The sequence below is a fragment of the Scophthalmus maximus genome, chromosome 12 (assembly GCF_022379125.1).
Source record: "Scophthalmus maximus strain ysfricsl-2021 chromosome 12, ASM2237912v1, whole genome shotgun sequence".
Taxonomy (NCBI): Eukaryota; Metazoa; Chordata; class Actinopteri; order Pleuronectiformes; family Scophthalmidae; genus Scophthalmus; species Scophthalmus maximus.
In genome coordinates this window covers 21,944,453-21,971,416 of record NC_061526.1, presented here as the reverse complement: position 1 = coordinate 21,971,416, position 26,964 = coordinate 21,944,453, and the positions used below count along the sequence as shown (strand labels likewise).

The window sequence follows — 26,964 nt, the reverse complement described above, 5'->3', positions numbered from 1 at the left end:
CTGTTGGTCATTTGAGAGAATACAGGCTTCCGGCACTTTAGCATTGGCTTAATTTTTCCGGACCCGGTGACTACATCTATTTCTATATACAGTCTATGATGTAACCAAGCATCAGGTAATATGTGGCCCAACCAGTGCTTATTTAACTTCCAGAAACGCCAACGTTGACTTTGCTCTTTATTCAACGCACACGACGGCCACAGGTGAACGCCAACAGCAGATTTCAGCATTTATGTGCAGCAACAGCGTCAACAGTCCATAATAAATGCAGGTGTGTGTTACGTGTAGGCGCTAAGTGGCTTTAATCACAGTTAATCAGTCACGGAGGAGGGAAGAACATAGCTGGCGACCGATTCACTTTCAGTTTTCCTTCTCTGTGGTCTAATCAGTTGATTCTCTCCCAGTGAAGACATTATGACAAAAAACCATAGGTCATGTAAATATCGAAGCAAGAACTAGACTCTCTTGTCTGCACGTACCCATGGATGAACAAAACAGTTTCAAGTAATGCTTTTCCTTGATTCATTGATTCAAATTCTCCCTAATGTACCTGTGCGCCTCGGTGAATATTTAACTCCGCGCGCATCCAGCGTAATGGCCGCCACGGGCCCGTGTGGTGTAGTCGCTCACGGTCGGCTCCTATTAATTATTTACACTTTTTTTCTTTAATGAGAGTTACATTAGGCCGTTCACCACGAGAGATAATATAAAAGCACGTTTCTAGCATCCAGCAGCACTTGTAGTACATTTTTTATTACGCACTTTATTTTGTTTTGGGTGCAAAGAACCTTTCAGCATTCAGCAAAGAGAAACCTGCATTATGATGTGATTACATTTGTAAAAAAACAAACAAACAAAGCAACATCCCCTTTGTCATAATATCCCTGTTTTTATGGCATAATCTCATGCAGGCAGCCGGGTTTTATTCTGAAACACTGCCTCTTGTCAATGTGTGTATGCGCCTGCAAAGGCAGCATAGAGAATAACTCTGTTTCTCTCTGGTGGTAAACTACACATTAAGAAGACGTCATAGGAGGAGATGTGATTACAGTCTTTTAAAAATGCTTTAAATTTTGATATTTGGGATCAGTAACACAGGTACTGCATTTAGGTACAATTTTGAAGTACTTGTATATTACTTTAATATATTTCTGGTCTATAAATATTCTACTTTACGCCACCACATTTACCTGACAGCTGTGGGTGATTATGATTTTACAATAAAAAGACAACAACACAACAGTTAGATTAAACTAGGTGAGTAACAGTTCAACACACTTTTTAAGTGACCTTCACATCCTGGTGCAAAGACGTCCAAAGCCTTGACTTTTTGTTCTTTTGCATATTCTTTCGCGCTCTGCTGTGAAATTTGTCCTCGCCGTGTGGATCAGCGATAAAGCTCCCGCTCTAAATCAATGGCTGTAACGAGTGTCATCCCTTTTGAGGCTTCCTCCGCAGCCTGAAGGGATGAAACCCTTTTTATTCCACCAGATCTTTGAATACCTGGGAGCCAGCAAGTCTCGATGGATAAAGTCGGGGACTGAGCTTGGTATGATATTGATCGGGGTCGATCACTTGGCTTTCCAGATGTGAGAACAGCTGAGCGCCCTGGACTTCCACCTTTTGTCTAAATCTTATTTTAACTCATTGTATCTGTTTTTTGTATCTGTTTTTTTCTGCTTTGCTAGGCTACATTTTAATAAAAACAAATATGGTTGAAGAAAAACTGGGGCCGCAACTAAGAATATTTCCATTATGGATTAGTCTATTGATATGTCAAGATGATTCATTACTGCAAAAAACCCAAACTCCTCTTATCCTGTCATTAAATAAACTGAAACCACTGAATATTTGGCATTTTTGATTAAATGATTGATTATTTTTCTGTTGATCAACTGTTTCGGCCCTGAATTAAACCACCAAAAAACTTTACAGTAGATGTACAGTGGTCTTACTTGGCTCCAACCATCAGCTACATCATTAATAATACAGTTATATACAGTATATAATCATAAAACACATTCCCAGCACTTTTCAGAGTGAGAATTTAGAATTGGAACTTCTTCCACTGGCTGGTTTTAATTTGGGACATTAATCACTTCAGTTAAGTGAAACAAGCATTTCTTTTTTCATGTATTGTATTATTAATTAGGCACAGAATCGGGTACTTCAGTACATAATTATGTCGCCATGCGGCACCTTATTAAATTACATTTGTATTCACAGGTGGGTAAGTTTATAAGGATGTTAAATAAAGGTCATAATATGGTTGTTGTTTTTTTTTTATGACAGGCATATCTTAATGTGTTGTCCTCTTATACACGCACGTACAGGGTCTGTGGGGAACCCAGCTTTAGAGAGATGCTCGAGCGCCGCGCTCTCCGGATGCCTTTCGCCTGTGGATGAATTAGCCTGCCCCAGAGACAGTGCCATTGGAAGCTTACCGCCAACCGGCTCCAAATTAAGCTGGGAGTTGGCGGCGGCCAGAGGTATAAAGGAGATTTAGCCCGTGCGACAGGGCATTCATCTCCGCTCCTCCTTAGTCCCCTGGCAAGTTTTTTTTCCGATCCCTCCCGCTACGTAAAGACGTGCATGAGTACATAGGCTTTGGCGTCCGTCAGTGCCGGAATGTAGCCATCGGTCCAGTTTACAGTATAGTCGAGATGAGAATAGTAACAGCTACAGCGAAAGCTTCATAAAATATTTATTTTCCTGTGTTCGTGACACATTCCATGTCTCCTGGCTGTTCGACTTCATTAAATGAAACCCCGCTAATGTTAGAGCTCCATCAACATAACACCCACTGGTTGGTAGCTGCGCCCCCACTCCTTCCACCCGATATTAAGATGAGACAATCTTCTCACTTTAACTCACTTTATTTATTTGTTGACAGAAACTCGCCTTGTGTCAACTATTGGAATATTTATCGTATATTGCTTTTTATTCTGAGTAAAGCCTTCCTCTCAATGCTGTCCCGACTGACCACAATGCACCTGGCTTTGTGGGCAGCGTTTGATTCTCAAAGACGATCTCAAAGAATCACTTTTAAGGTTGATGTTTAAAAAAAAAAAATCCTATGTCCAACCTGTACAAATATCTAGCGACCAATCAGATTCATCTTGGTCCTGACGGCCACATCCTCCTTATCCTCATCCTCATCTTCTGACCTTGGATCATTGTTTGACAGATGATAATCAGAAAAGTAAATTCTCCCAGCAAGAAGGTTCCTGGTTCGGGTCCAGGTTCGGACCATCCGGGGCCTTTCTGTGTGGACTTTGCATGTTCTCCCCCGTGTCTGCGTGGGAGAACATGTCCTCACGCGACTCTATGAAGCGGTATAGATGGATTATGTCTCGGTGACTGCCTTCTTTGACTGGTGCATTTTCATTGTGTCAAAGAAGATGGCGAGGCGCACATCCTTTCCAAGACTCGACAGTGATGCCCTATTAACTCCTCACCTGAGAAGAATCAGTGCGGGGAGCTGATGATCTATGAATCAGTTCCTCTTTGTGCTTAATAATAGCATTCATGCCCACTTGAAGTGTGGGAAATGCAGATGCATTGGACTGTAGGATGGTATAATATACACAAGGCCTGCGAGTGAGTCATTCAGTGTCTGTGTGTGTGCGTGTGTGTTGTTCTGGTGTCGTCACGTATATCTATAAATACAAACCCGAGCCGTTACCGAACATTTCCCCGGCGGCAGCGGTACCCTCGAGCACATTGTAAGGACGCAGGTTCAAACGATGACTCATCACTGGAGTGTGCGAGCACAGGCTGTTCATTCATGGCCAGACTGAGCTCAAATACAATAGTAACATCATCACCACACACACACACCTTCTGACTGCTGTTCACGCAGACTCCTACAGGCCGAGGCGATGACGGAGAAATGCCGCGTGATGATTCACGATGGGTTTTCCAGGACGCGTGAACTCAACACCAAGGGCGTTTTTCGCACTTGCAAGTGTTTTTGTTACATTGTAATACATTTAGTTTTGGTTTCACAAGATGGCGGACAATCGACACATCATTCCATGCATTTTCTATGATTTGTATGCTCATTTTAACGCTGCTTTTTACGTCAGTCGGGTTCAGACCTATCATTGGTTTCCATGACAAAGTAGGAAGGTCTCTTCTTTTAATTTTGTCTGCCATATTTAAATATCTGCCACTGTCAGAGGCAACGTCTTGTTTTGATATATTTCTATTTCCACTTTAGTATTGTGATAACGAGTAATCTGGGATTGCGAGTGAGGGAATGTGTCTTTCCTGTCATCACAGGTTGGATTTGTCAGAGCACTATTTGTCTGCACGCACGACAGATCTGAATTCTTCATCTGTGTTCATGTGTTCCGCTGGCAAATGCTTCCCCCGTACGTGCAGGTCCACCTGTTCCATTCAGTGCATGGGATGTTTAAATCGACATACTGCTGCATTGAGCCGCACTAACCTGTGGGAGAAGGAGCGGCGTCTGATAAACGACTGTATTTAGATTCAAACTCACGTCCTCGGCGGGGTCCTCTCTGTGTCCCGGGTGATTCACGTCGACTCCTCCACCTCTGCTCGCCATGTAAATCAGCAGAGCAGCTTGAGCCTTCCCCTCCTCCCACCCTGTTATTACCATGTCGTCCCCCTCCCACCGCTCTGGCGGTAAGGACCCCCGCTCACACCTGTCGGAGCCACCGTGAAACCTGGTTTACCGTCTCAGTGGTGAACACGGCGTCTTCGTTAGCGCTCTCAGAGTAATTGTGACACGCACACGGGGCTTGATACCGATCTGAGTCACAGGAGCTGGGTGATGTCAAAGGAGAAAGAAATAATCTTTAAGAGTCCAAAAGCTTCAATCCCTCATCTCTGGCAGTGTGAGAATCTCCCACTGGGATTTATTTCTTCTAATCTGGACAAAAACATTTGGATGGTGATACGTGGAGATCTTGAATGATATGACGAAATATTTGTCATTTGAATGTTTCGTTGTACACATTATACTATGATTGGTGTAGTATGTTTATTCAGGTAAAAAATAGCCAAGTCTCCAATGTATAAGCAGCACACTCGCCAATAGAGCCCGACCGAAGGTTATGGATTTTGGGGCTTGATGCCGATACAGATATTAGTGAGTAAAAAAATTCAGATACTTTAATATCCACTGATAGATATATATAATTTTTAAAAATTTGAATTTTTTCTAAGATGTCATTATCAAACCCTTATTAGTGATTACAACACTTGGCCTTCAGAGTGCCCAATTAAAACAGTCCCACCTGTAGCTGTTTTTTAAATGTGAATCCACATCATGGTAATTCACGAGATGGATTTTTTTTTTTTTGTCAAGACAAATCACTAGGTGGGAGAAAAGTAATGAGAGTGGATTCCTGTGCTCTTACCCATGGGGTAAAACATCTATTTATAGCCACTTACATCAATACGCTTTCCCTCCGCGTTGCCCTCCGTCTAACGCTTCGGAAAAAGACGAGCCTCACAGCCTCTCCTCTCCTCTCTGGTAATGGTGATGGCTGGTTCCAGCAGCTCACTTGACACCTAACAGCTTCAGACACTCTCGGCTTTGTTTGCTTGTTATTTTCAAAAACGCTCGAACATCTTGCAGTCAAAATTCATTTTAACAGGACGCATGCTGGGCGCTTCACCCTGCAGATTACGGACTTCGCACATCAGAACTCGACCTTTGCTGCCGGGGGGAGGGGAGGGACGACAAACATGCATCAGGAGCGGCAGAGACACATCGGACTGTGCAATATTTCAAGCAGCGGCTAGAAGTCGTGATTGAAATTCAACCGCACCTTCACGTCATTAGTTACCTTCCATACCAGGACAGGAGAGGACTGTCGATGTCAGATTAGTGTCGAGACGGAGATGAGTTCCTGATACTCTGACAGACTAAGACGCTGTAAGTGAACGTCTTACTCTGAGCAGATGTTCCACGGAGGCGGTGGGGGTTCTCGATCACATCATGAAGGTGACCTTATTAAGATGGAAGTCTAGAACGCTCCCTCTGGAGTTTTACTAAAAACCTGCATTGTGCTACGTGCCCATGTTCTCTTGGTGTCTTATCTGATACTAAATCATAAAAATATTTGCTGGAAATCTTACACAACATATATTTGACATCTGAATTATGTAATCCGGCTCCTACCGGTTGCACTCAAGCCAGAGAACCTTGAATTTTTTTTATTACGGACACACCGAAACATTAGGCTGCAATGGGTGGTGGCGTTACATAACTGTCCGTCCACTTACCCCCTTAACTGTAATTGTTCTTAGAATAGAAGAACCCCCCCCCCCCCCCTCCCCCGCTACCTCGCCAATAATGAGCTGACCTCTGACCCACCGGTGCCAGTGAGCCATGGATAAGCGAGCTGTAATAAAGCGAACCTTCAGCCGTGAAGCTTTCTCTAAATGAATATTTAAGAACCTGATATATAATATGGAGAGGATTTAAATATTTTGGATTGAATAAGGAGAAGAAAGGGAACTTTAAAAAAAAAAAAATGTAATCATCTTTAATTAGCCGTTGGTGGATAATTAAAAGTATCACGAGCTGCCATTATTCAAAACGAGGTTCCTCCTTGAAGAGTAGAAGTTTAAAGAAGCTCTCGTCTTGATTTAATATATTCCGCCGTGTTGACAGTTTGAAACTGGGATGCTTAATTACCCCCCGAGTAATGACCGATCCTGCAGGTGCATTGTTGACGCGAGCCACGAGGCTCAGCGCCGCCATCGTGGAGCAGTGGCGTTAAATATCCAGCACGGAATAAGCATTCAGGAAATGACAAAGCTTTAATTACACGTATCGCCGCGCGGGGCTATTAGCCCTTGCTAACCACAGATACGACTCCACTCTAAATGTGGGTTCAGCGGTTTCAGAGAGTGGGCAGCATTCATCGCCAGGGAAACTAATGTAACCCCCCCCCACCTCCCCCTCCCCCCGCTCGTGTGTTCCTATCCAATATCGAGGATCAAAAGGAAGTTGCGCTGAGTGTCACGCTTTTCACGAGAGATCAAAATGTTCTCTTCATGTTTCGCCATCAAACGGACGCCGCACGAGGACGAGGGGGGGACCGTCCATCAGAGGAGCTTTTTTTATTTTGTCTTACAGGTCTTAAAAAGCACAAACCTGAGTGCTTATCTAACGGTTATTATTCGCGGAGCGTCAGTGGCGGCAGAACGACGAGCAATTTTTTCGCCCCGACCGACCTCAGCGACCGATGTGTATTTGTTGGCGGACGACGCGTTCAGTTGCACTTTATAAGACGTGTAAATGCTACCGTTTGCAGGGACTTAACGCTGCTCAGATCTTTACACTGGCTTCCTGTCTGTCAGTGAGTTTCATTCTTAAAACACCGCTGTTGACGATGTTGTTTATAAAGCACTGAACGGTTTACATTTCTGATCTACTGTGAACCAACCAGACGCCTCAGGTCTGTCTGCTTCCTGCCCCCGGAGACAAAAACTAAACGTGGAGAATCGGCGCCCAGTTTTTATCCTCTACGCATGCGGACCGAGCTTCCAGAGACCTGCTGAAACACTTACACATTTTGCCTTTACTGTTGTATTTCCTATTATTATCATATTCGGTTTTTAAATTTACAATTTGACCCAGTTTGATTTCTGTCTAAATCTTTTTTGATTTGTCGTGATGCTTTTTCCCGTACTTGAAAAGCACTATGAATGAAGGCTAATGAGAAATGTTCTCTTTCAGTGTGCTGCGAGTCACATTGTTTCTGAGTAATTATGCCATTTTAAATGCGGACAACACTACTTGTTCTCCACTTAGGAGGAAGGGAAAGGGTTATTCGTGTTATTGTCGTGACAGCAAGTCGACAAACAACTTCTAATAGGGTGCATCAGACAAAACAGCGGCATTAAAGCTTATTATGTGTGACAGAGCCACAATTAAACTGACAGCGTGTTGATTGATGACGCGCATGTGACATTTTCCCACCACATGCATATGTAAAGTGTATAGGAGCTAAGCTCAAGGCAGCTCACTGTTTTCAGACCTGACATGGAAATGTCTGGAAAATCGGGGTCCGCACGTTTTGCCGTCACATGTGAAAAACGCCGCAGGAGGCGTAATCGCGTTCCGGAAAAAATGCCCGGAAGAACACTTGCTGACATTTTCGTTTACACATACAGCCTCTCTGGAAAAGTTCAGGAAAATGTCTGGACTTGAACGCAGGGTCGGAAAGCAACTTTTACAGATGCAGAGCAAACAACAGTTTAGCTTTAGCCAGCCAACAACACACACTGCTAAGTTCCGACTCGTCATTTTTATTGATTTATTTTAGTTAAAATACATATGAAACAGATACAATAAATGATATCCCAAATGTTGACTTTAAATCTTTACAAAAGTTATCACAAACTGTACACATCATGACAGTTGCTCTGGCTCGTCTTAGATTCAATCAATATGCAAACGATTTACAGTTCAAAGCTCTAAACTCCTACACATGGACTAACTTGATAAGGTAGAGTCGGCTCCACTGGGTTTCCAGCTCGACTAATTGCTCACAACTATCACAGAACGTGTATAAATGTCACTCGACTACAAGTCTGAGCTGTTCAAATTTACACCGAACAATAGAAATACATTGTGATGTCTCTATTTTTTTATTTTTTATATAAGATCACAAAAACTTCCGGAATTTCACTTTGAAATATATAAACAGTGCCACTGATAAGTATACCGTATATATACAAATGTAAACGCACAAGTTTGAAATTTCATATGACATCCACTACTTACATTTTCCCCCAACAAGTGTGTTTTTTAAAGTGGTGACAAACATGCTACAAATAAAAAATATTCAAGGGCAACACGGGGGAATGCATCACTGTGTGGTGTGTGCAAGTAAGATAACAGTACATAGCCTTTTGTTTTCCCTATTTGCCATGTTGGTTTTTATTACTCACAATGGAGAAGCTGAGGCAGTTCTGTGTAAAGATACACTGAACTTAATTTCATATGGCTTAATGGAAATCATTGACATAATATTTTACAAAATGTTTGAGAGTGGATGTAGCTTCTTTCGTAATAATTCCCTGAATTTGTAACAGGTGAAGAAAAGCTGTAATGATGTTTGGGCTTTTTATTTCCTGACAGGATTTTGTAAAAATTGATTACTATGTCTGTGTTTGTGTCACTTCTCCCTTCTCGCTGTCTGAGGAGTTCTGTGCAGAGGAAAAACATTTCTGACACTATTGGGCTCATCTTTTTGCTGTTAATTATGTCGCAATGAAAAAAGTAACCACGTCAACGCCAATAAATTAATGCATGTGTTTTGTGATAAACACATTTCATACCGAGTGTATCTTCCGAAATTAATAAATACAAAATATTTTGTATCCGTTATAACTTTCACATTTTTTTTTTTAATCGAAAATTGGACTTTTTTATTTTCTCGCACTTTAGTGTAACTACGTATTTTTGTCCGATTCCTTTTAAAATTATTTAAAATTGTTAAAATGTTTAATTTAACCGTCTTCACCTATCTCTCTCCTCGTCTGTTAGCATGTTGCATTGTGGGATACTCTGATTCCTTGTATTTACGTGTTAAGAGCGTATGAACAGTACCTCTTTCCGACAGTTGCATAATAGCGAAGAGCAAAGACTCGAGGATCTTTGTTTGGAAATGCTATCTGCGGTTGACTTTTTATTGTTTTCACCTGACTCAGTTTAAAATGACAACATTGTAACGTTGGTTTTTTTTTGTTTTTTTTTAAATATGCACTGGATTGCTGCATAATGATACGACGATGAAGACTGAGGCTGATGCCCCATGTCCCAGACAAAAAGTTAGCGTTCTTTCAAGTTGATGATCCATTAGAACACTGTAAAATAACACTTCCCCATTTGGTAACACTACCCAGTTTACCTGCGGAATTACCGGCTTAATTGTTCATACTGTAAAACTTCACTTTTAACATTGCACAAGACAGTTATCTTAGGTTGAGGACTAAACAGATGTGACGCTAGCTTGAATAATGAGTTTGGCCGTGCATGCAGTAAGCTAGTTAGCCAAACATGCTAACATTTTCAGCTAACTTTAGAGCAGACAAACACACAGTTTAATTAATTTTCTTCTTTTTTGCTTGTATTTTTCACTTTGAAAAAGTTTTTCTTTTTAAAGAAGACCTCACGGCCTATGATTGGACAGACGCTGTTCGGGGGAGGGGTTTAGAGAACAGTCTTTTTGGACGAAAGGCTTTAATTATTACCATTTGAATACTGTTTTCTTCGTATATTTAGGCCAACAATGTTATTTAATGTATTTGACGTTCATTTTATATTTATATAAACCAATTTCTGAAGTAGAATGTGGAGTCAAAACATCAAATGACAAACCGTTGTTCATTTGCATTATAATAATAATAATAATAATAAATTTCATTTATAGAGCACTTTTCATTGCTAAAAGCAATCTCAAAGTGCGTTACTTTTGCAGTTGCAACATGAGGGACAATGGCAGTGGGGGCGATATTTAAACATATGTAATAAATATATCTATTTATATATGAATATACCTGTAGTATGAGAGGATGAGTAAATCATTTCTACAGCATATGCTGCTAGTTCAACTTGCAATTATATGGTGACATCCATCTGGTGTGTACAAAAATAAATATAATGTTATTTTAAAGTCAGGTTTGTCGGGTTTTCTTGAAACAGATCTCTTTTCATATGTCTGCTACATGTATCTGCTGCAGAGTCCTGTTGACTATTCTGATATCTGCAGGTAACAATGGCTGGTTCACTGCCGGTTTCACGCAACTGTGACTGATCATTTTCTGGGTAATTTACTCAGCCCTTGTAGACGCTCAATTACCTGCATTCTTCAGCCTAAAACTGGATCACGACTCACTGGATTTATTGACTGTTTAGATTTTTTTATCAAGTAAACGCTTTAATGGCACTGAGCAGTATAGCCCTTTAACTTTGTGCCATTTCAGAGTAAAAATGCAAACTCGCTAAAGAGGTCTAGGGCCGGAAAAATGCTGAAGAGGTTCATGCACTTGGAAGTGAAATTGCAGAGGGCTTTCTGCAGTGACGCCTACCATTCATGTGGTCCGTGTGAATGTTCGCCAATTCATTTCAAAGCAGATGAACGATAAACAAACTCTGGAATTGAGTGACAGTTGGTGCTGTGCATAGCCGGCTCCGTGGAGCCCTTGAAGAGCTGGAGTTTGAGTGAAAGAATAAAATCAATATCAACGCAACCTTGTTTTTATAGACATAAGCAACATGTCGGAATGGATTCAGTTTTCATACAACATGCTCACAGGAGACTTAGAGGCAACACAGCTTTGCAGCAACTCTGAACAAACGTCTGTTTTCTTACAGAGACAATGTTATCGCTCCACCTGCGATCATCAGGGCGTCTGCGGAGGTTTGGGCGAAGGACACGAACCTTGACTCTCAAAGCTTGCTGCTCTTCCAGGCGACTGCAAAGTAAAATGGCACACACAACACATAACTTTTACAGAGGCATCCCATCCACTTTTTGGTCACTAAGCAGGTAATTATTCTGGTCATGAGGACACACTGTGACCATGGGCAAATGGTAAAAGTTATTTCTGCCCAGCTATGTCAGATCGGATACAAGTTTATTGTGAGGGGAACACGCCCCCAGGGAAGAAAATCAAAAAAAACACTTCAACAGTGGCCGTAGAAAAGCATTTTCTTTGTCTGGTAGTTACACTTAAGTTGTGTCAAAGTAGAAATAATCATTTTTTTTATGCTTGTTATGGTCCAAATAATTATATTTTCACCAATATATTGCGAAATTGAGCGTCTCAGTCTCAAGTCCTGACACTTGATCTTTTCAAGCTCACAAGCAAGTTTGTCCTCATTAGAGCGTCCATCTCCTGCTCTGTTGTTATGTCGGGGTGACCTCTCTGTCCGGAGATGGTTTACCTGCAGTCTTATTACTTTCCCATAGCTCACAGCGTCTCCAAGAATAGATCCATAATAGACATAACAATAATAAACCCAGTCAGACTGCGACCAAACTCCAAATGTTGATGACACCATTGATTTTGACAGGAGATGCACAGGGTACATTATGTTTTGCCTATGATCACAGTTTTTTTTTTTTACCAAAGCATCAAGTAGTTTTACCACTGAAAAGGAGTAATCACCTGTTTTTTCCTATTCGTCAGGTGGTGGAGTGGATGTGGCAAAAGAGGAAAAAACATGGATAACATATGAAATTACTTTAACTGGCGTGAAACAGTCGGTTTCTGTCAAATGAAATAAGCCTCCCAACAATTTTTTAAATTGTCATAGTTACACATGGTATTTTGTTAGCCAGCAAATTAGTCAACAATACATCTGAGAGCCACAGCTCAGTTTTGTTCAATAGTTTAAGAAGTTTGGAAAGCTGCTTGCAAATGCATAGCCTGCTCATTAAACCACTATGAAAATGTTTTTATTCATACATGTTCATTACACATATGCAACATGTAAATAAGACAGTATTGGGGTTGTTGGAGAGTCATTTTAACAAAGCTTTTCACGGACAAATCTCCTGTTTTAATGTTTATTTTCTCATCTGACTTCAGGCAAGACAGCTCATAATTTTGCCAAAATCTCTAAATATCCCTTCACCCAGACTTTTGAAAAGCAGCTGATCGAATTAAGATTTTTTTATTTTTAGATTTGTATGTCCACATGCATCAAATTAGGCCTTTATTAATCTAATGGAGGAATAAAGAAGTGAGAATATGCTTTCAACAACAGTAAGTCTGAAGAAAAGAGAGCTGCTGATTACGCTGCAGGGTCTCCTGCACATTTTAAATAATGTTAAAAATTAAACCTTTCAAATATTCCAAATGAGTACAGGTACATTCCTGGATTTTCTTTTTAAAATAAGAAAACTAATTGAACAAAATAATGTTTTATACATTGTGTTTCGCTGAAACTGTTGTTTATTTTATAAGAGCTGTTAACAAGTTAATGCTGTGGGATACATTGAGTCAAGAGAAGAGAATACATTTAATTTGAATATTTGATTTGTGAAATAATAAGGAGAGGTGATAATTTAGCGGCCAAATGCCTCTTGTCTTACTTGCTACAGAAAATAGCAATGTTTTTGGATGCTAGTTAGTTCTTGTTGTTTGCAGCCAAGTTCTGGAACCTTCCTCACCATGAGCCAACGATGTGTATACCAAGTTTTCACATTTTAAAAGGAGACAGAGCTGCAACATACACAAAGGAAACGAGGGGGAAGCTCAAGTTGACAGAGCTGGGATCACATTCTGCATTTTCTCTGGTCATTGTCACATTCAGGAGCTTCCAGAAAGCTCTGGATTTCTGTGAGGCGGGGGGGGGGGGAGAGACAACATATCTGTACCTCTCCCAGAGCATGCCAGTGTGTGATGGGCTTCCGTGGATAAGCCAACATCTCGTTCCAGTGATCCCGTCCAAGGCCCTCAGCATCTGGCCCGGCATAACATACACCAATCACCTCATTGTGTCCGACCCTGTTAGTGGCAAAACACGCACATTAACATAGATTTGGATGCATGTATTTATGCTTCTAGTAGTCTGGGCACAGATTCAAAACTGATGACTAGTTTTAGATGAAAAAATGTCTTGAACAGAAGCTGGAGTCTTGTCAAGGTCGGACCTGATCCAAGAAGATCAGAACTTTTTTTTTTTTTAAATCAAATGTTGATTTGGTTACAATGCCCCCAAATCCTTAACTTTGACAGTTTATGACATGGAGCACATAGTACGTATGCTCACAGGTAAACGCAGCAGTGACTCACCGATCATAATCCATCACCATGATGGACAAACTGACTTGTTCGACGTTCTCCGGGGGGATGTCGAAGATGATAGCCTCGCTGTACACCGGATTGAGAGTGCTTTTCTTGGTTGTTGTTTTCCGCTTCTTCAGCCTCCGTCCGTCACATATCAGGTAAACCTTGACGTACGGATCTGAGAGACATGCTCACTGTCATTTAAGAGTTTGTTCATTTGTACGTGAGCTGACATTGTAGTCAAATGGAATGATTATAAACTAAATGTAAAGATCAAAATGCTTCAGGGTTAAGCAGTTGGATGTCCAACACACAGCAAACACAAACAGTTTCCTTTAACAGGACTTAAAGTAAAGCTAGTGCACATATCGCTCTACTCTCAGACTATCAATAATTTGTTCTCAGTAGCCTCCCTGTGTCCTCTCCCCCATTTCCATTCTAAGTGCCCACCTGCTGTCTGTTTTCAACTACGTTTGATTTGCGGCCCAGTTTGAGCTTCTGAAGCGAGCCCAGATCTTCTTCGCTGTCGGGTTACCTGAGGAGCCTGTGATGTCCATGGCTTTGAGGTTTCTGCATTTGATGACTGTTAGGGTCATTCTCCCCGCTGTGGGGAGGTAGCACAACGAGTACATGATCTCTCCGAGGTCAACGCTCTCCTGGAGGAGAAAAAATATACGAAAGACAACTGAATGCATTTCGACCACAGTCTGTGAATCAAAAGGCCAAAGCAAAGGAGGACGCGATTCAATAGATTAAAAGGTGTAGAAGTCGATTATTTTCTGGTCAATTCTGCATTGGAAAGAGCCTTTTCTGCTCATAAACTTAGGAACGCCACATGCAGTCGGCCATAAAGATATCTTACACATCTTACTTTTTGAATTGTCATATTGGAAAAGTCGCGGGTGGAACTTTAACGGTGGCTCCGTTCAATTGAACTGTCGCTCGTAAATCACTGACATTGTGTCAGTGACTGCAGGACCCTAAAATGGAACTCAGCCATTATTACATTTATCGCCCACATCCGCCCATGTTCTAGTGTGACAAGACAAAATGTCTGTTGTGAAAAAAGCCGATAAGTTGAAGCTGCCCTGAGGTGTGTGGACACACGGGGGCAGTTCTCAGGTTAATCTATGGGCCTGCACTTTGATGGGGGTAATTACTACACTACACCGGCAATGTGTATATATATATTTATTTTTTCTCTGAGAGTGGACCTTTATTGTCCTTTAATCTTCATTTTAATTGGCATATTGATTAAGAGATATACATTATAGTGATAGACACAGCGTGTACCACATTTTGCAGTAGTTCAGGATCAAAACACTGGAAATGTTCAAGGATGATTTTAAAATGTAAGAATATCCTTCAAAAGGTTCTGTGTCTCGATCTAATCGCTTGTATTGTGGCTCATCACCTCACTCTACAATCTATTAACAAGTTTATAGAAATACAAGTTATCCATAAGATGATATCCTTGGTAGTGTGAAGACGTTATGCTCATAGCCTAAACTCTGTCTTGACAGCCTGTGTTAGCAAACTGTAGCAGGCCCTTTTGATCTATGACTGACATTATATTCACTGTCCAAAGTAATCACAATGTTTTATTAGTTTTGTAAATGAACAGAATTATGAATAAACGTTGGCTATCCAAGTTTCAAGCCTGTGAAAAAGAACTTACAAATAAGCACCATCAAACTCAATTAAGCAAATAGAGATTCCTATCTAGTCTGTTTGTACGCAAAACTGAATATATGGTTCTTCAGTTACTATTAATGTATCTAACAGGAGCTAATGGAAACAAAGGCCCATAAATAAAGCAGAGGCTCTTCAGTAAACTGTGATTAATGTAAACGTAGGAGTGAAATGCATTTGGGGCTTTTTTTTTTTTAAAGAAAGTTCATATGACACTGTATACAACTGTTTGTTTAACTACTTTGGAGTTATTTAATGATTGGGCAATATACTGTCTGTTGCTATATTTATGTCGAGAATACCCAGCAGGGTTTTTTGGAAAAAAGTGTGTGGGAGTTTGGCCGATGAATCGTATTTCCCAACACAGCTGAATTATGCAGTGTGTTCCACCTGCCACTTCTGTGGACCGCTGTTGAGGAATTCAGGCTCTTTGAGGAGTGATTCACGGCAGTGATTTATGTTAAGACCTTTAAAAAAAAAAAAACAGCACAAGTTCCCCTTCACTATGTGGGTTTCCCCCCCCCCCAGTGACAAGAAGTTTGGCGCATTCAACATTTCTTATATAGCAACGGTGTCCTCATATGTGAGGGTCTGGCAGTGTGTTCATGTGAACGCCAACTCACTGTAGTCGCTGCATGAATATCCTTCCACACCACCGCCTCCCTGGACAAATCAGAGAGTTCAAAGAGGTTGTCCACCACCACCTCGCCAATCATATCGTGGCTGGTGAAGCGGTCAAAGTCGTACACGCTGAAGTGCAGCTTGCGGTTGCAGAGCTCATCGTACACCACGGGGAAACAGAAGGTCTCGTCGAACATGGGGTTCAGATTCTTGCGGTGGACGCGCGTCTGGAACTTCTTCTTCCTCTCGGGCAGCAGGTAGATCTTCACGTACGGGTCAGAGGTGCCCGTGAAGTCCTTGGCGGGCAGCTCTAAGGCCTTGAGGATCCTCACCACCAAGGCCTGTTCCTCGTAGTCGTAGCGCAGCGCGAAGCTCAGCTTTCCGCAAGTCTCCACGGGCTCCTTGGCCTCGCCCTCGGAGTCCACAGACTTCTGCTTGTAGAGTTCGGGTTTTATTCTTCCAATGCTCACTGTAGACGACTGGCGGAGGGGCACTGTGTCCATGCTGAAGTCAAAACTGGTGACGTTCATCTGACGAGGCAGGTGGCGCCGGAACGAATTGTGCCTGTTGAAAAGGGTAGAGGGCATCTGGTGAATGTCTCAAGTGTCAGTGTTACGCATGAGTGGCTTTGTTATGATGGGCGCTAATGGTTTGTCAGGAGAGGGCACATCTGAAAAGCATGATGAATAATAATGTGGAGTTCGCGGGAACATGTTTTGACATGCGACCGTCTGTCAGAGTAGCTCGTAAAAGGCTTTTGTCCGGTCTTTGGCTTTCAGGAAAGCAGCACAGAGATCTAGTACAGAGTAGCCAGCGGACATTCACCTGATCCGGTGTAGTGCCATATGACCAGAGGCCTCAAGTAGCTGTAGCTTCCACTATGGGTCAATCCCAAAACATAATTTACCAGTGATGACTCTGTGAGGCACGTCTTTCTTTTTGCTTGATGCATGTTGACCGGCAATAATTCAGAACACCAACAATGACCCGTCCAATCGCAGGGTACACGTATATGGTTCTTTGAGCAGTGGATTCATTTTCGCGACTCAACAGCCCAGATCTCAAAGACATACCGAGGACACTGACACAGAGGATTAGTATACGCTGCTCTTTCGTGCCAAACAAAGCTCTTTTATTTCCACCTAGACGAATACGAACCAGATAAAACCACAAGTGGTCGAACGGAATGTTTTTCTTCCATTTCATCAGCATTCAGTTTAAACTCTTGTAAAAAAAAAAAAATACCTGACGGCTGCAAATTTCTGGGAGCTTAACATCTTTTGAGGTGAAACCACAGTTGCGTTTGACTTGCCAATCTTGTCACCTAGCAACTGGCCCTCCTCCTTTCTGACAGTAAGACAATCACAGCGATCTGACAGCCGGGGCGCAAATTATATGGTGCAGAAAACACCGCTGAAAATTTATGTGTAGACTCGAGTATTGTAAACATAGTTTTGATTAAAATACTATGAAAACACATTGAACACTCGCTAACTGAACAGATCAGAAGCAGCCAGTCGCTTTACTCCTCATGGTTTGCAGTCGTGTTGCGAACTTTTAATCCTCCTTTAATTCACCAGGGGTTATATATACATGTATACTGATGACTTCCTTCAATGGCGGAGGCAGACTTCTTCAAACAATGCTTGTGTGAATTTTAATCTAAATGGATTCAGGGATGGATTTATCCTCGACCCCAAACACAACACAAGTGATTGCTTAGTGCTTTCTTGGCTGTCCTTGTTTTAACCCTGAGGCAATTAATTGACTGAAAATAATTAAAGCAATTTTGAATAAACGGTTAAGTGGCATTTTTCAAATTCCAAACCGTGGCTGGCTGCAGCCTCTCAAACAATCAGATTTGTTTGCGTAGAGGGGGAAAGACGAGCTGCATGACTCCAGCTGATCCGACAGGTGCTCTTCACTGAGGCAGGTATGAAAAATAAGATCTGTGAGGGTATTGAATAATGCAGACGGCTGTTGGGGGAAAAAACACGGAGGCGCTCACTCTTTAGGTGAATTCTTTTTTTTTATTATTCCTTGAGCATGTAGACAAATAAGTAAACCAAATGCTTATCTGCCATAAGTCATCATGATGGACTCAAAAACACAAAATCAGTAGGAATTACACGTCGGCCATTGACATTTTGCTCAACAGCCCATGCACATGGCCCATGGAGGGCGCTAAATCACAAGCATTAGCTCCTTGTGCTAGAAAATTTACAATGTGGCTACTGTCATTTTTGTTTTACCCGAAGTGAAGATGTATATGTAACATAATTAGAATAAATACATCGCCTTAAATGAAAATATAGCTATTCATTGAATACTAGTAAACAATAGTGTGCAGCAAGGTTAAAGAAGGAATTGAATTAAAAAGACGGTCGTCTGCATTATGCAATATCAAAGACTCAGAGGTTTCATCTGCTATAAGAATATATTGGGCTCTAAGTAATCTCACCCTTTTATGACATTTCGGGCACCAAACAACGCATCGATTTTGAAAATGAGTCGCAGCCGTAACGTGCTTCTTCTAGGGATAATTGCCTTAAAACCGTATATGTGGGCTTCAGCCTCAGGTGGTTGAATGTGTTGTTTTTTTCTCTCGGCGTTTTTCAGTCAAAATAAAAATAATTGAGAATCAGGAATCACTGTCCAAAGAGTGGGTGGAAGGACTGAGAGAGTAAAGGCACTGTCATCTTTCACCTGTCCCCTCTGCGTCCCCGGTGGGCGTGTGATCCATGACGATCTGTGCCCCCCGATGTAATTTAATTAACGAGCCGAGCGACGAACCCAAAAGCAAGAGTCGACTGGCGTCTTCCCCTGAGAAACTGAGCGCACAGCTGCGCGTCGCATCTCGCCCTCTACCAACCGTCCACCGTGACAGCTCCCGCCCCACAGCACTGCTAATTATGGACGTTCCAGTTTTGAACACTGTTCGGGAAAAACAAAGAGAAGCAAGAGCTGATTGTTTAATTACTCCCGTCGTCACCATAGCAGCTCGACTCGTGTGATAATAGGTTTCAACGTGAGGCGCAGAGTTGTGCCATGGCACCGGCTCATGAGCCTGGACGGGGGGTGTTTGGGGGGGGGGGGGTTTCAATGTAGTGAACACGACAATTTGTACAGCAGCGTTTGAAGGTCACTGACCAATCTCTGATGCTCTGACACACGCCAGACCGCGTCAAGGGCAGTTACCACCCAGTCAAGAGTTCTAGCCAAGTGAAGGTCAAAGAGGGTACATTAAGGCTTTCATTATGCTCTTGTGTTACGGAGCAGTTATGTGTCGATGAATAGGAGTTTGTTGGTGTCATTATGTCCTCAGTGCAGGGGCAGGGGGGGGGGTTATGACTGCAGTGGACGCGTGTAGATACCTGGAGGAGGAGGTCGGCTCCGTCGTCTGCCTCTGGATCTTGGCTTGCTTGCTGAGCTTCTCCCTCAGCGCCGTCTGCACCTCGGCGGGGATGTCCGGAGACGTCTGGCTGATCTTCATGGCCGCCTCCAGGAGCTTGACGGTGCTCCGGCTGTTCGCCGCCGCCGCCGCCACCACCGCCGGCGGGTGCTGCTTCTTCTCCACCTCCGGCGCTTTGCACTCGCCGACCGGCGGGGAGTTGGGCGGCGGCGGCGCCTCGGGGAAACCCACGCGCAGGCCATTTTCGGCGTGGGCTGACAGAGCCTTGCTCCTCCAAATGGGCCAGCACAGCTTCCAAAAGACAAAGAGAGAGACTACCAACAGGGCGAGGCCACAGAAACCTACGACCACGGCAAGGAGACTAATAGAGATGTCTACAGGCAACCATGGAGAGACCAGCGGAGGAGGACAGAGGAGGAGGGGGGGGGGGGGACACAACGAAAAAAAGGGGAAGGAGAGAGGCAGGCGAGGGACAAAGTAGGACAGACAAACATGCAAGGGAGAAAGAGAACACAGGAGAGAAAGCGAGCTGTAAGAAAGAGGGGGCAGCATGTGCACCAGTTCGATAAGGCAGGACAATGTAAAGTCATGTAGAACCACAGTCGAGGAGCAACGGCATCAACTGAAACACGCGCATCTCTGACGGAGAAAGGGGAAGAAAAAAAACACACCCCGCATCTGCTGCTGTTACTGAAATAATTTAGACGCTTAGTTTGCGCATCACACTGAATCTGAGCGCAGACTGCACACGCAGGAATTCACTGATCGGTCGAAGGAGAGTCGAATAGACTCCTCTGATGGCGAAGTGGCGCAAGAGAAGAGACATTTCTGCGGTCAGACGTGTTCGTCGTCCACCTGTTGCAGCTCCGTCGGCGTGGCCCGAGCCGCGGCAGGACGCGCAACGGGGCCGGCGACTCCTCCACTGCAGTTCCCGCGCGTCAGAACGCACGGAACCGAGCAAAGTTTCTAACAGCTGACGGGAGACAATTTGGGAATTTGGGAATGTTCTCTTTACCTGCGTATCCTTTACCTTGTACGTTGCTGTCCAGGGGGAATATGTCCGAACATTTCTCGCGGTCCACGTGGCCCCCGACACAGAGTTCCGTGACGATCTGCAGAGCCCTCTGGCACAGGCTGATGCTGTCCTCCGGCCGGACACTCGCGTCCCTCCTGTTGAGCCACTGCAGGCCGGGGGAGCCGGCGGGGTGGCGCTCCATCTGGGCGTCGTCTATGCGCGGCGCGCCGCGTCCCGCTCCATGCCCCGCGCGCAACGACGAGCGACTGGCCGCACGCGCTGCCGCCGCCGCCTCCTCCTCCTCCCTCGGAACAGCAGGCGAGTGGGTCCGCGGGCCGCGCGCATCAGGTTCGCCACTGAGCCCCGTTGGTCGGCGGCAGTGACGGGATCACATTCTCCCAGTGATGGCAGTGTGAGCGCTCCCCCCGCGAGGCACTGGCGACCCGACAGTGTCCCCGCCTTCACACTCCTCCCCCTCCGCCCCCCCCCCCGGGACCCTGAGTGCCACAGTCCCGCGCCATAAGTCCCTCCGCCTTTACGCGTGTGCCGCGGCCTGGCGCGACGCAGACGGAGCGTGATTTGAACTCAACCGGCGCCAGTTTGCGTGGATCAAACTGTACAAAGTTGCCTCTGCAACCTGTTGCCCCCCCAGTGGCTCCATGGCAACAGGTTGCAGAGGCAATGCAAGAACATAGTGCGTGGAGCCATTGCACATGTATTGTTTGTAGGGGATACAGGATATAGCAGGAAAAAGGAGATCATTATTAATACAATATTTCAAATTATATTCCTCTATATTTTAGCTGTAATTAATGTATTATCTATACTTACATGCCCACTTTTACATAAGGTGTAGTTCAATTAGCTCCCTTATGCTACATCAGTATTTGCAACTTATTGCAAAACAAATTGCACATAAACCTTTCGAATGCAATTTATTATATAAGTATATTTATACTTCATTTGTCATTTCCCATTTTTTTCTAAACTCTTCCGTCACTTGACTTGTCATGCAAGTGATCTGAAACTGAAACATAATTTTTTTGGTTTTAATATATATGTTAATAAAGCATTAATTGGCTTCCACAGTATCACCAAGTAAAATACACCAAAAAAAAAAGAAAAAGACTGGGAAAACATCAGGGTCCCCCCCCCCCCCCTTTATTCTCGACCACAGATAATAGAAATTCAAATTTGAACACCCTCTGAATTACAAAATAATTATATATTTTGTGAGAAACCTGGACATTAGTCAAAAAGTTCATGTTCAAGGATCTTTCATCGCTGTTACAACACAGTTGCCTCCGCCGCAGGAGCACAATCCTCAGCCAGCCTCTTCTCGCTCTGTTCTTTTCTGTCCATGTCAGTGGGGGGGGGGCACATTACCGTAGCCAAGGGAAACTGGAAATTGTTGTGGAAAAAGAGAAGAACAACAGCTGCATTGAAAGAAGAGTGACAAATACAGCTGAAGGTGGTTCAGCCTTTTGGAGTCATCGTCACTACGAAGAAAAAAGGAAATAAGTCTAAACAGGAAAGAAAAATCTACCTCTACGAGATGTCTCGTCACAAATTTAGGTACAACATTCTTGTTCCCCGACACAATAAATCCCATTGGCTTTGTTGACTTTTCCTCGTCCGAGGAGCAAGTGTCTCAGCAACTACTGGACGTACTCGGATGCAGTTTAGTGCCGACACTTCTGCTCGGCACTAACAAAAAATTCTTTTTACCTTTGCCGAGGAGATCATGGTTCCACCCGTGTCTGTTGCTTTGTTTGCATGGGGCCTGAGTCTGGGAAGAGCCCGTGACATTTGAGCGCGGATGCAGATTAAGAGGCGGATCCAGGAATATCTTTCTCTTGATTGTCGCCAATTATTTTTCTGTTGATTGATTGAGCAACCGTTTCTACCCGGGAATTTTCATCCATCACCCTCATCACATTGAACTTTCAATTACTCCAGTAGTTTGGTCCATTCATTTTGTCTGTCTTTACACTATACAGCCACAAAGAGCAGCTCCTAGCTCGGCTGTTGACTCCGAGCAGTTTCAGAAGCCAATCGATTTAGCGCTGATTTAGCAGCTGTGCATGTACACAGTCAAAGTAATCACTCCTGTAATCACTTCAACTTGTGTCTGACCAGAGATTCACATCCTCCGTTATAAATGTCCCACTTTGCCTCAACGAAAAGATGCGTCACGTGTTTGAGGAGCATGCCCAACGCTTTGTCTTAAGCCACAAAAGCCAAAAAGCAGAAGGCTGTTTGGCCGACCTCCAGATTGCGGGATTTGAGCAACAGAAGGGTAAAAATAATCGATTGGCTCGGCAGACACGATTCAATCCAATGCCGTTGGAATGAATCGCATACACATGCTGCCAGCAGGTTGGCTGTGTGCACTGTGGTGTAATCATTTGAATCGGACAATGCTCCTTTGCAATCCGAAGGACAATCAACACATGTTCATCTGCCTGGAAGCCGCCTGTGACATTTTACAATCGTGGCTAACTTCAGTATCTCTACCAGGACCAAGTGACAAAAAGAGTTTCGCATTTTGACCAGCACAATGTTGTTGTTTTTGGCGACCGGACGTAGAATTGGGCGTGTGGTCGATTGGACAGACCAGCTGTCAATCATGCTGTATCCATGCGCCGGTGTTTTATCGTCTATTTTCTCTAAATGAAACCATAATTTACAAAATGAAGATCATGTTGTATTGAATTAGACTAGCGAAACCAGCGATCGGGACCATAAACTCCTTCGGAAATGATTACTGCCATTTTAAATCAAATTGCAACCAGCGAGTCGCCCTCTTCCGTCCATTTTCATATACAGTCCATGACCAGGCCCCATGCTGAATATTGTATCAACCATTTTGTCAAAAGGCTTTTGTGCATTCAGCGCAGCAATTGGTGCATCATCTCTTGCCTTGTCTCTTGAGTGTTTTATTTCCCATGGTGGATTGTTGCCAGCCTCAGATCTTCTGACACGAGGGGCCGTGAAACCAGGAAGGGGACACACAACAGTACATGTATTGTCAGTAAACTGTCTGGGAGATTGCCTCTGAGTTAATTTCCTCGGTTTGAGTCTCGAGTAGCATTGTGCAGCGAAAATAAATAGAATCTCCAGTCTGCCGGGACATTGGTGTACTGCTGGAAAACCGTCTCCACTTTACAATGCAGTTTATCGTCAGTTACAGGTTTTCTCTAATTGGTCCGCTGAAAGTTATTCTCTGCTGAGTGCTGGATGAAAGGTTAGTGTATGTTAATCCAAACTTGTAAACACAAAAGTAATGACTGGCCACATTCTCTGGATTCTCATTATGCTTACAAACACAAAGAAAGAAGCAAAAATCACAATTTAGAACACCAACTGTGACTCCTAACATGAATTTGCAGTTATCCTGTGGGGTCTGATTCACATTATAATCTTGTCTGCACTGTAGTGTCATCAAAAGACGTTTGGCCAAGAAAAATTATGGTGTGATTTCTAAGGAGAAGTAGAAAAAATATTCAAACACATTGGTTCTTTGTTGCAGGTGATTATACATATATGAACATAGTCATGGACAAAATATTCAATTTCTTTGCGCACTGACATAAAATACAAAGTCAACGCAAAGACGTGAGTAGACGTGGATTTAAAATTTAGAATGACGGACGAATAATCACGGGTTGAGCTTATTTGCATTTGGTGGATTACCCTAAAACCAGTCTGGTCATTTCTGTGCCTGAACCAAACCACAACCATAACTGTCTCCGATCAGAAACAGTTGGGGGGTTTTAATTGCACAACTTTGTTAGACTTTTAGAGGGATTATGAGAAACGATTGGCTTCCGGCCAATTGGGGCATCTGATCAAAAACGCTTATGTCTCTTTCCCAAGGGCATTTCTAAATGACATTTTTATTTGTCGTTGGATTTGGAGGACATGTTGGGAATGTGAATACCTGGGATACGAAGGGTTTTCAAAACATAAAACATCCCGCTATTCCTTTGAGGACAGTTTTTCTAATGAGAACAGAATCTCTTGGAATTTGCGGCGAACAATCAAAACTTTTAAGATTCTCCTTTTGTATTTGTTTGGTTTGTACAGTTTTTGTGGCAATTCATTTGGATTTCAAATTGAATTCTTCATCCCTCATGGATTATTACCTCTCTAAATCTTAAGTGTCTGAATGTTACATCATTTGCCACCGACTGACTTTGTAGCCTTCCTCTTTTGTGGGTAGATGACTGATTACATAAAGGTAACAGGTAAAAAGAATAAGTCCTCAGGGGACTAAATTATCTTGTACAGATGATTACAGAGATAGCGTTAATCCTGGTTGGTTGTACCACTGAGATTTTATTCTTATTAATGCTCTGTAACGTACAATTGACCTTTGTGTCAATACACTTCTTTGGCAAAATCGCCTTAAATCCCATATCAGGGAATTAAAATTTCCCTACAGTGTTTTTATATGACATATCTAGTGTGTGCGAGGACGGCGGGGTAAGAAGATAGGAACAGTATCGCCAAACACATTGACTGTGCATTTAATTTGAGATTGTTTAGGTTTGAGAGGTTGGTTTCTGTGTAGTAAGAAAATACACCCCAAAAACCCTAAACAGAATAAAAAAACTGACGAGATCTTTACAGATTTTCGTACAGTAATACTGCTAAAAGAGAAAAATGTGCATATTGTGAGTAAAACTGTTGAAGGACACGTTATACTGTATCTTAGTCTTTACTTTGGCTGCATGCCATTCATTCAAATGACATAATCGGAGAATGTCAAATGTCGCGGTAAATGTCAGCGGAGTGGTCACAAAGGCAGCAGTGTGAAAGTGTTCATATCTCTGACAGCAGGTACAAAATGTTCAGTCTCTTCAGAGGGTAAACAGCAGGTGCAGTGGAGTTTCTCCAAGTTACTGTAGCTCACGCCGAGTAAGTGTAAGACGAAATACTGAAAGGCTCCAAGTAATACAACATCAGCAGGAGATTTTTTTTTTTTATTGGCCAGCTAACTTGAATCAAAAAATGAAAAAAGAAGAAAAAAAAAACCCGCCGTTGATAATCTTCAGGGTTATGTTGTTGTTGTGAGATGTCGGGGAGAGAGCGGCGGCAAAGGAGGAGCGCCATTGCGACAGACATGATTTTAAGGAGCTGGTCTGGTACACGGTGCTGACATTAAGGGAGCCAGCGAGCGAGAAATGATTTAATAATTAACATTCATCAGCGGGAACACTGGTGGCTTCCATCAAGCTGCGCCGCTTCCTAAAACAACACACAGCCGGGACACAACACTGACATTGCAGAGCCGCGATTGACTATTTCGGAGACGGTGAGAGCATCATCCGAAATCTGAATGCATCAGCACAACTGGAAGAGCGAGAGCCAGTCCGCTGCGATTGTTTACAATGATTACGGAATAGAAAACAAAATCGCAAAAATAACACTCATGTCACACAGGGTTTATCTCTCCAGAGCCGAGTGAGTTTGTCGACTTGCACCAGGCGCGATGTGTGTGAGACTGGATTCATTTGCTGATCAACATTTTTATGACCCCCCCAACTGCCCTCCTGGCATTCTCCTGAAAAAAAAAAAAAAAGACTGTTTAGTGCTAATTGTTCTCAGGATGCGCGAAGCCGTCGAAGCTGGGATTTGTCGCCCGTGAGTGCCATTTGGCAAATTTAAAAGCTTCGGCGACATGACAGGGATTATTTTCTTATGTTTACACTTCCCTCGAGAGCGGAGCCTCCACGCTCGATGCGTTTTGGAAATGAGAAGACGCTGAGCCATTTTAATACGAAAAGCAGGAAGTCCAAACTAAGACCCAACAAAAAGGATGAGAAATGAAAATCTGAAAACGACACTTTGCGATGCTGTGGGTGTATTTTAAGGGTGTTTTCACTCCTGTCACATCTGAATCGAGGTTCCTGCGTTTGTGACATTGTTTACATTTGACATTGTCTCATAAATCACACATCTCATATTGTAAAGACATTAATAAAACCATCAGGGGACGCCTTGAGTGAAATCACCACTGCATGATGTGCAACATGCTCAGCTGCAATTTAAAGCTACATTGTGTAATATTTGTAATCTTTTTGCCATCATCTGGTGGTAAAGTTGCAAATTCGCAACCAACTGAGCACCTGACAGGTGACACTTATGGTGGCGCACCACTAATTCAATTTTCCGGTTTCCTGCAGCGCTGAAAATTCAACGCGAATGTGCCGTTCTGTGCAACAACCATATTCCACACCACGTAGCAAATATGGCGACTCACACGGAGGTCGGGTCCACCTCATGTACTATATTTAACTCATCCAGAGTTGACGAAAAACCATGGTGATTATACATATATGAACACATAGTTATGAACAATATATTCAATTTCTGTGAATAAGTTCTCCAAAATATTACACACTGTAGCTTTAATGTACAAATGGGT

At 43.1% G+C, this 26,964-nt stretch overlaps 2 protein-coding genes across 8 annotated transcripts in view; one reads left to right on the top strand and one right to left on the bottom strand.

The window, feature by feature from the left end:
* The window catches only part of LOC118292860 (liprin-beta-1), an 81,137-nt gene that overhangs the window by 7,171 nt on the left and 47,002 nt on the right, over nucleotides 1–26,964 (top strand). Inside the window, exon 3 of one of the 5 annotated variants that reach the window (XM_035621587.2) lies at nucleotides 11,369–11,476. The exons of the other annotated variants lie outside the window; for them this stretch is intronic. The gene's annotated coding sequence lies outside the window, so the exon portion shown is untranslated. The remainder of the gene's footprint in view (nucleotides 1–11,368; nucleotides 11,477–26,964) is intronic. 5 annotated transcript variants of the gene reach the window in all.
* Nucleotides 8,276–20,980, bottom strand: syt10 (synaptotagmin X). 3 transcript variants are annotated; one of them, XM_035621593.2, is made up of 8 exons: nucleotides 20,532–20,980; nucleotides 19,479–19,890; nucleotides 16,107–16,668; nucleotides 14,327–14,447; nucleotides 13,798–13,969; nucleotides 13,380–13,509; nucleotides 12,166–12,175; nucleotides 8,276–11,469 (listed from the first exon to the last, which is right to left on the bottom strand). In XM_035621593.2, the coding sequence occupies exons 1-8, from the start codon at nucleotides 20,731–20,733 to the stop codon at nucleotides 11,444–11,446; spliced, it is 1,635 nt and encodes a 544-aa protein (XP_035477486.2). In that variant the 5' UTR covers nucleotides 20,734–20,980; the 3' UTR covers nucleotides 8,276–11,443. The 3 variants fall into 3 exon arrangements, with proteins under 3 accessions (XP_035477486.2, XP_035477484.2, XP_035477485.2); XM_035621591.2 differs by lacking the exon at nucleotides 12,166–12,175; XM_035621592.2 differs by lacking the exon at nucleotides 12,166–12,175 and having other exon boundaries at nucleotides 20,547–20,980.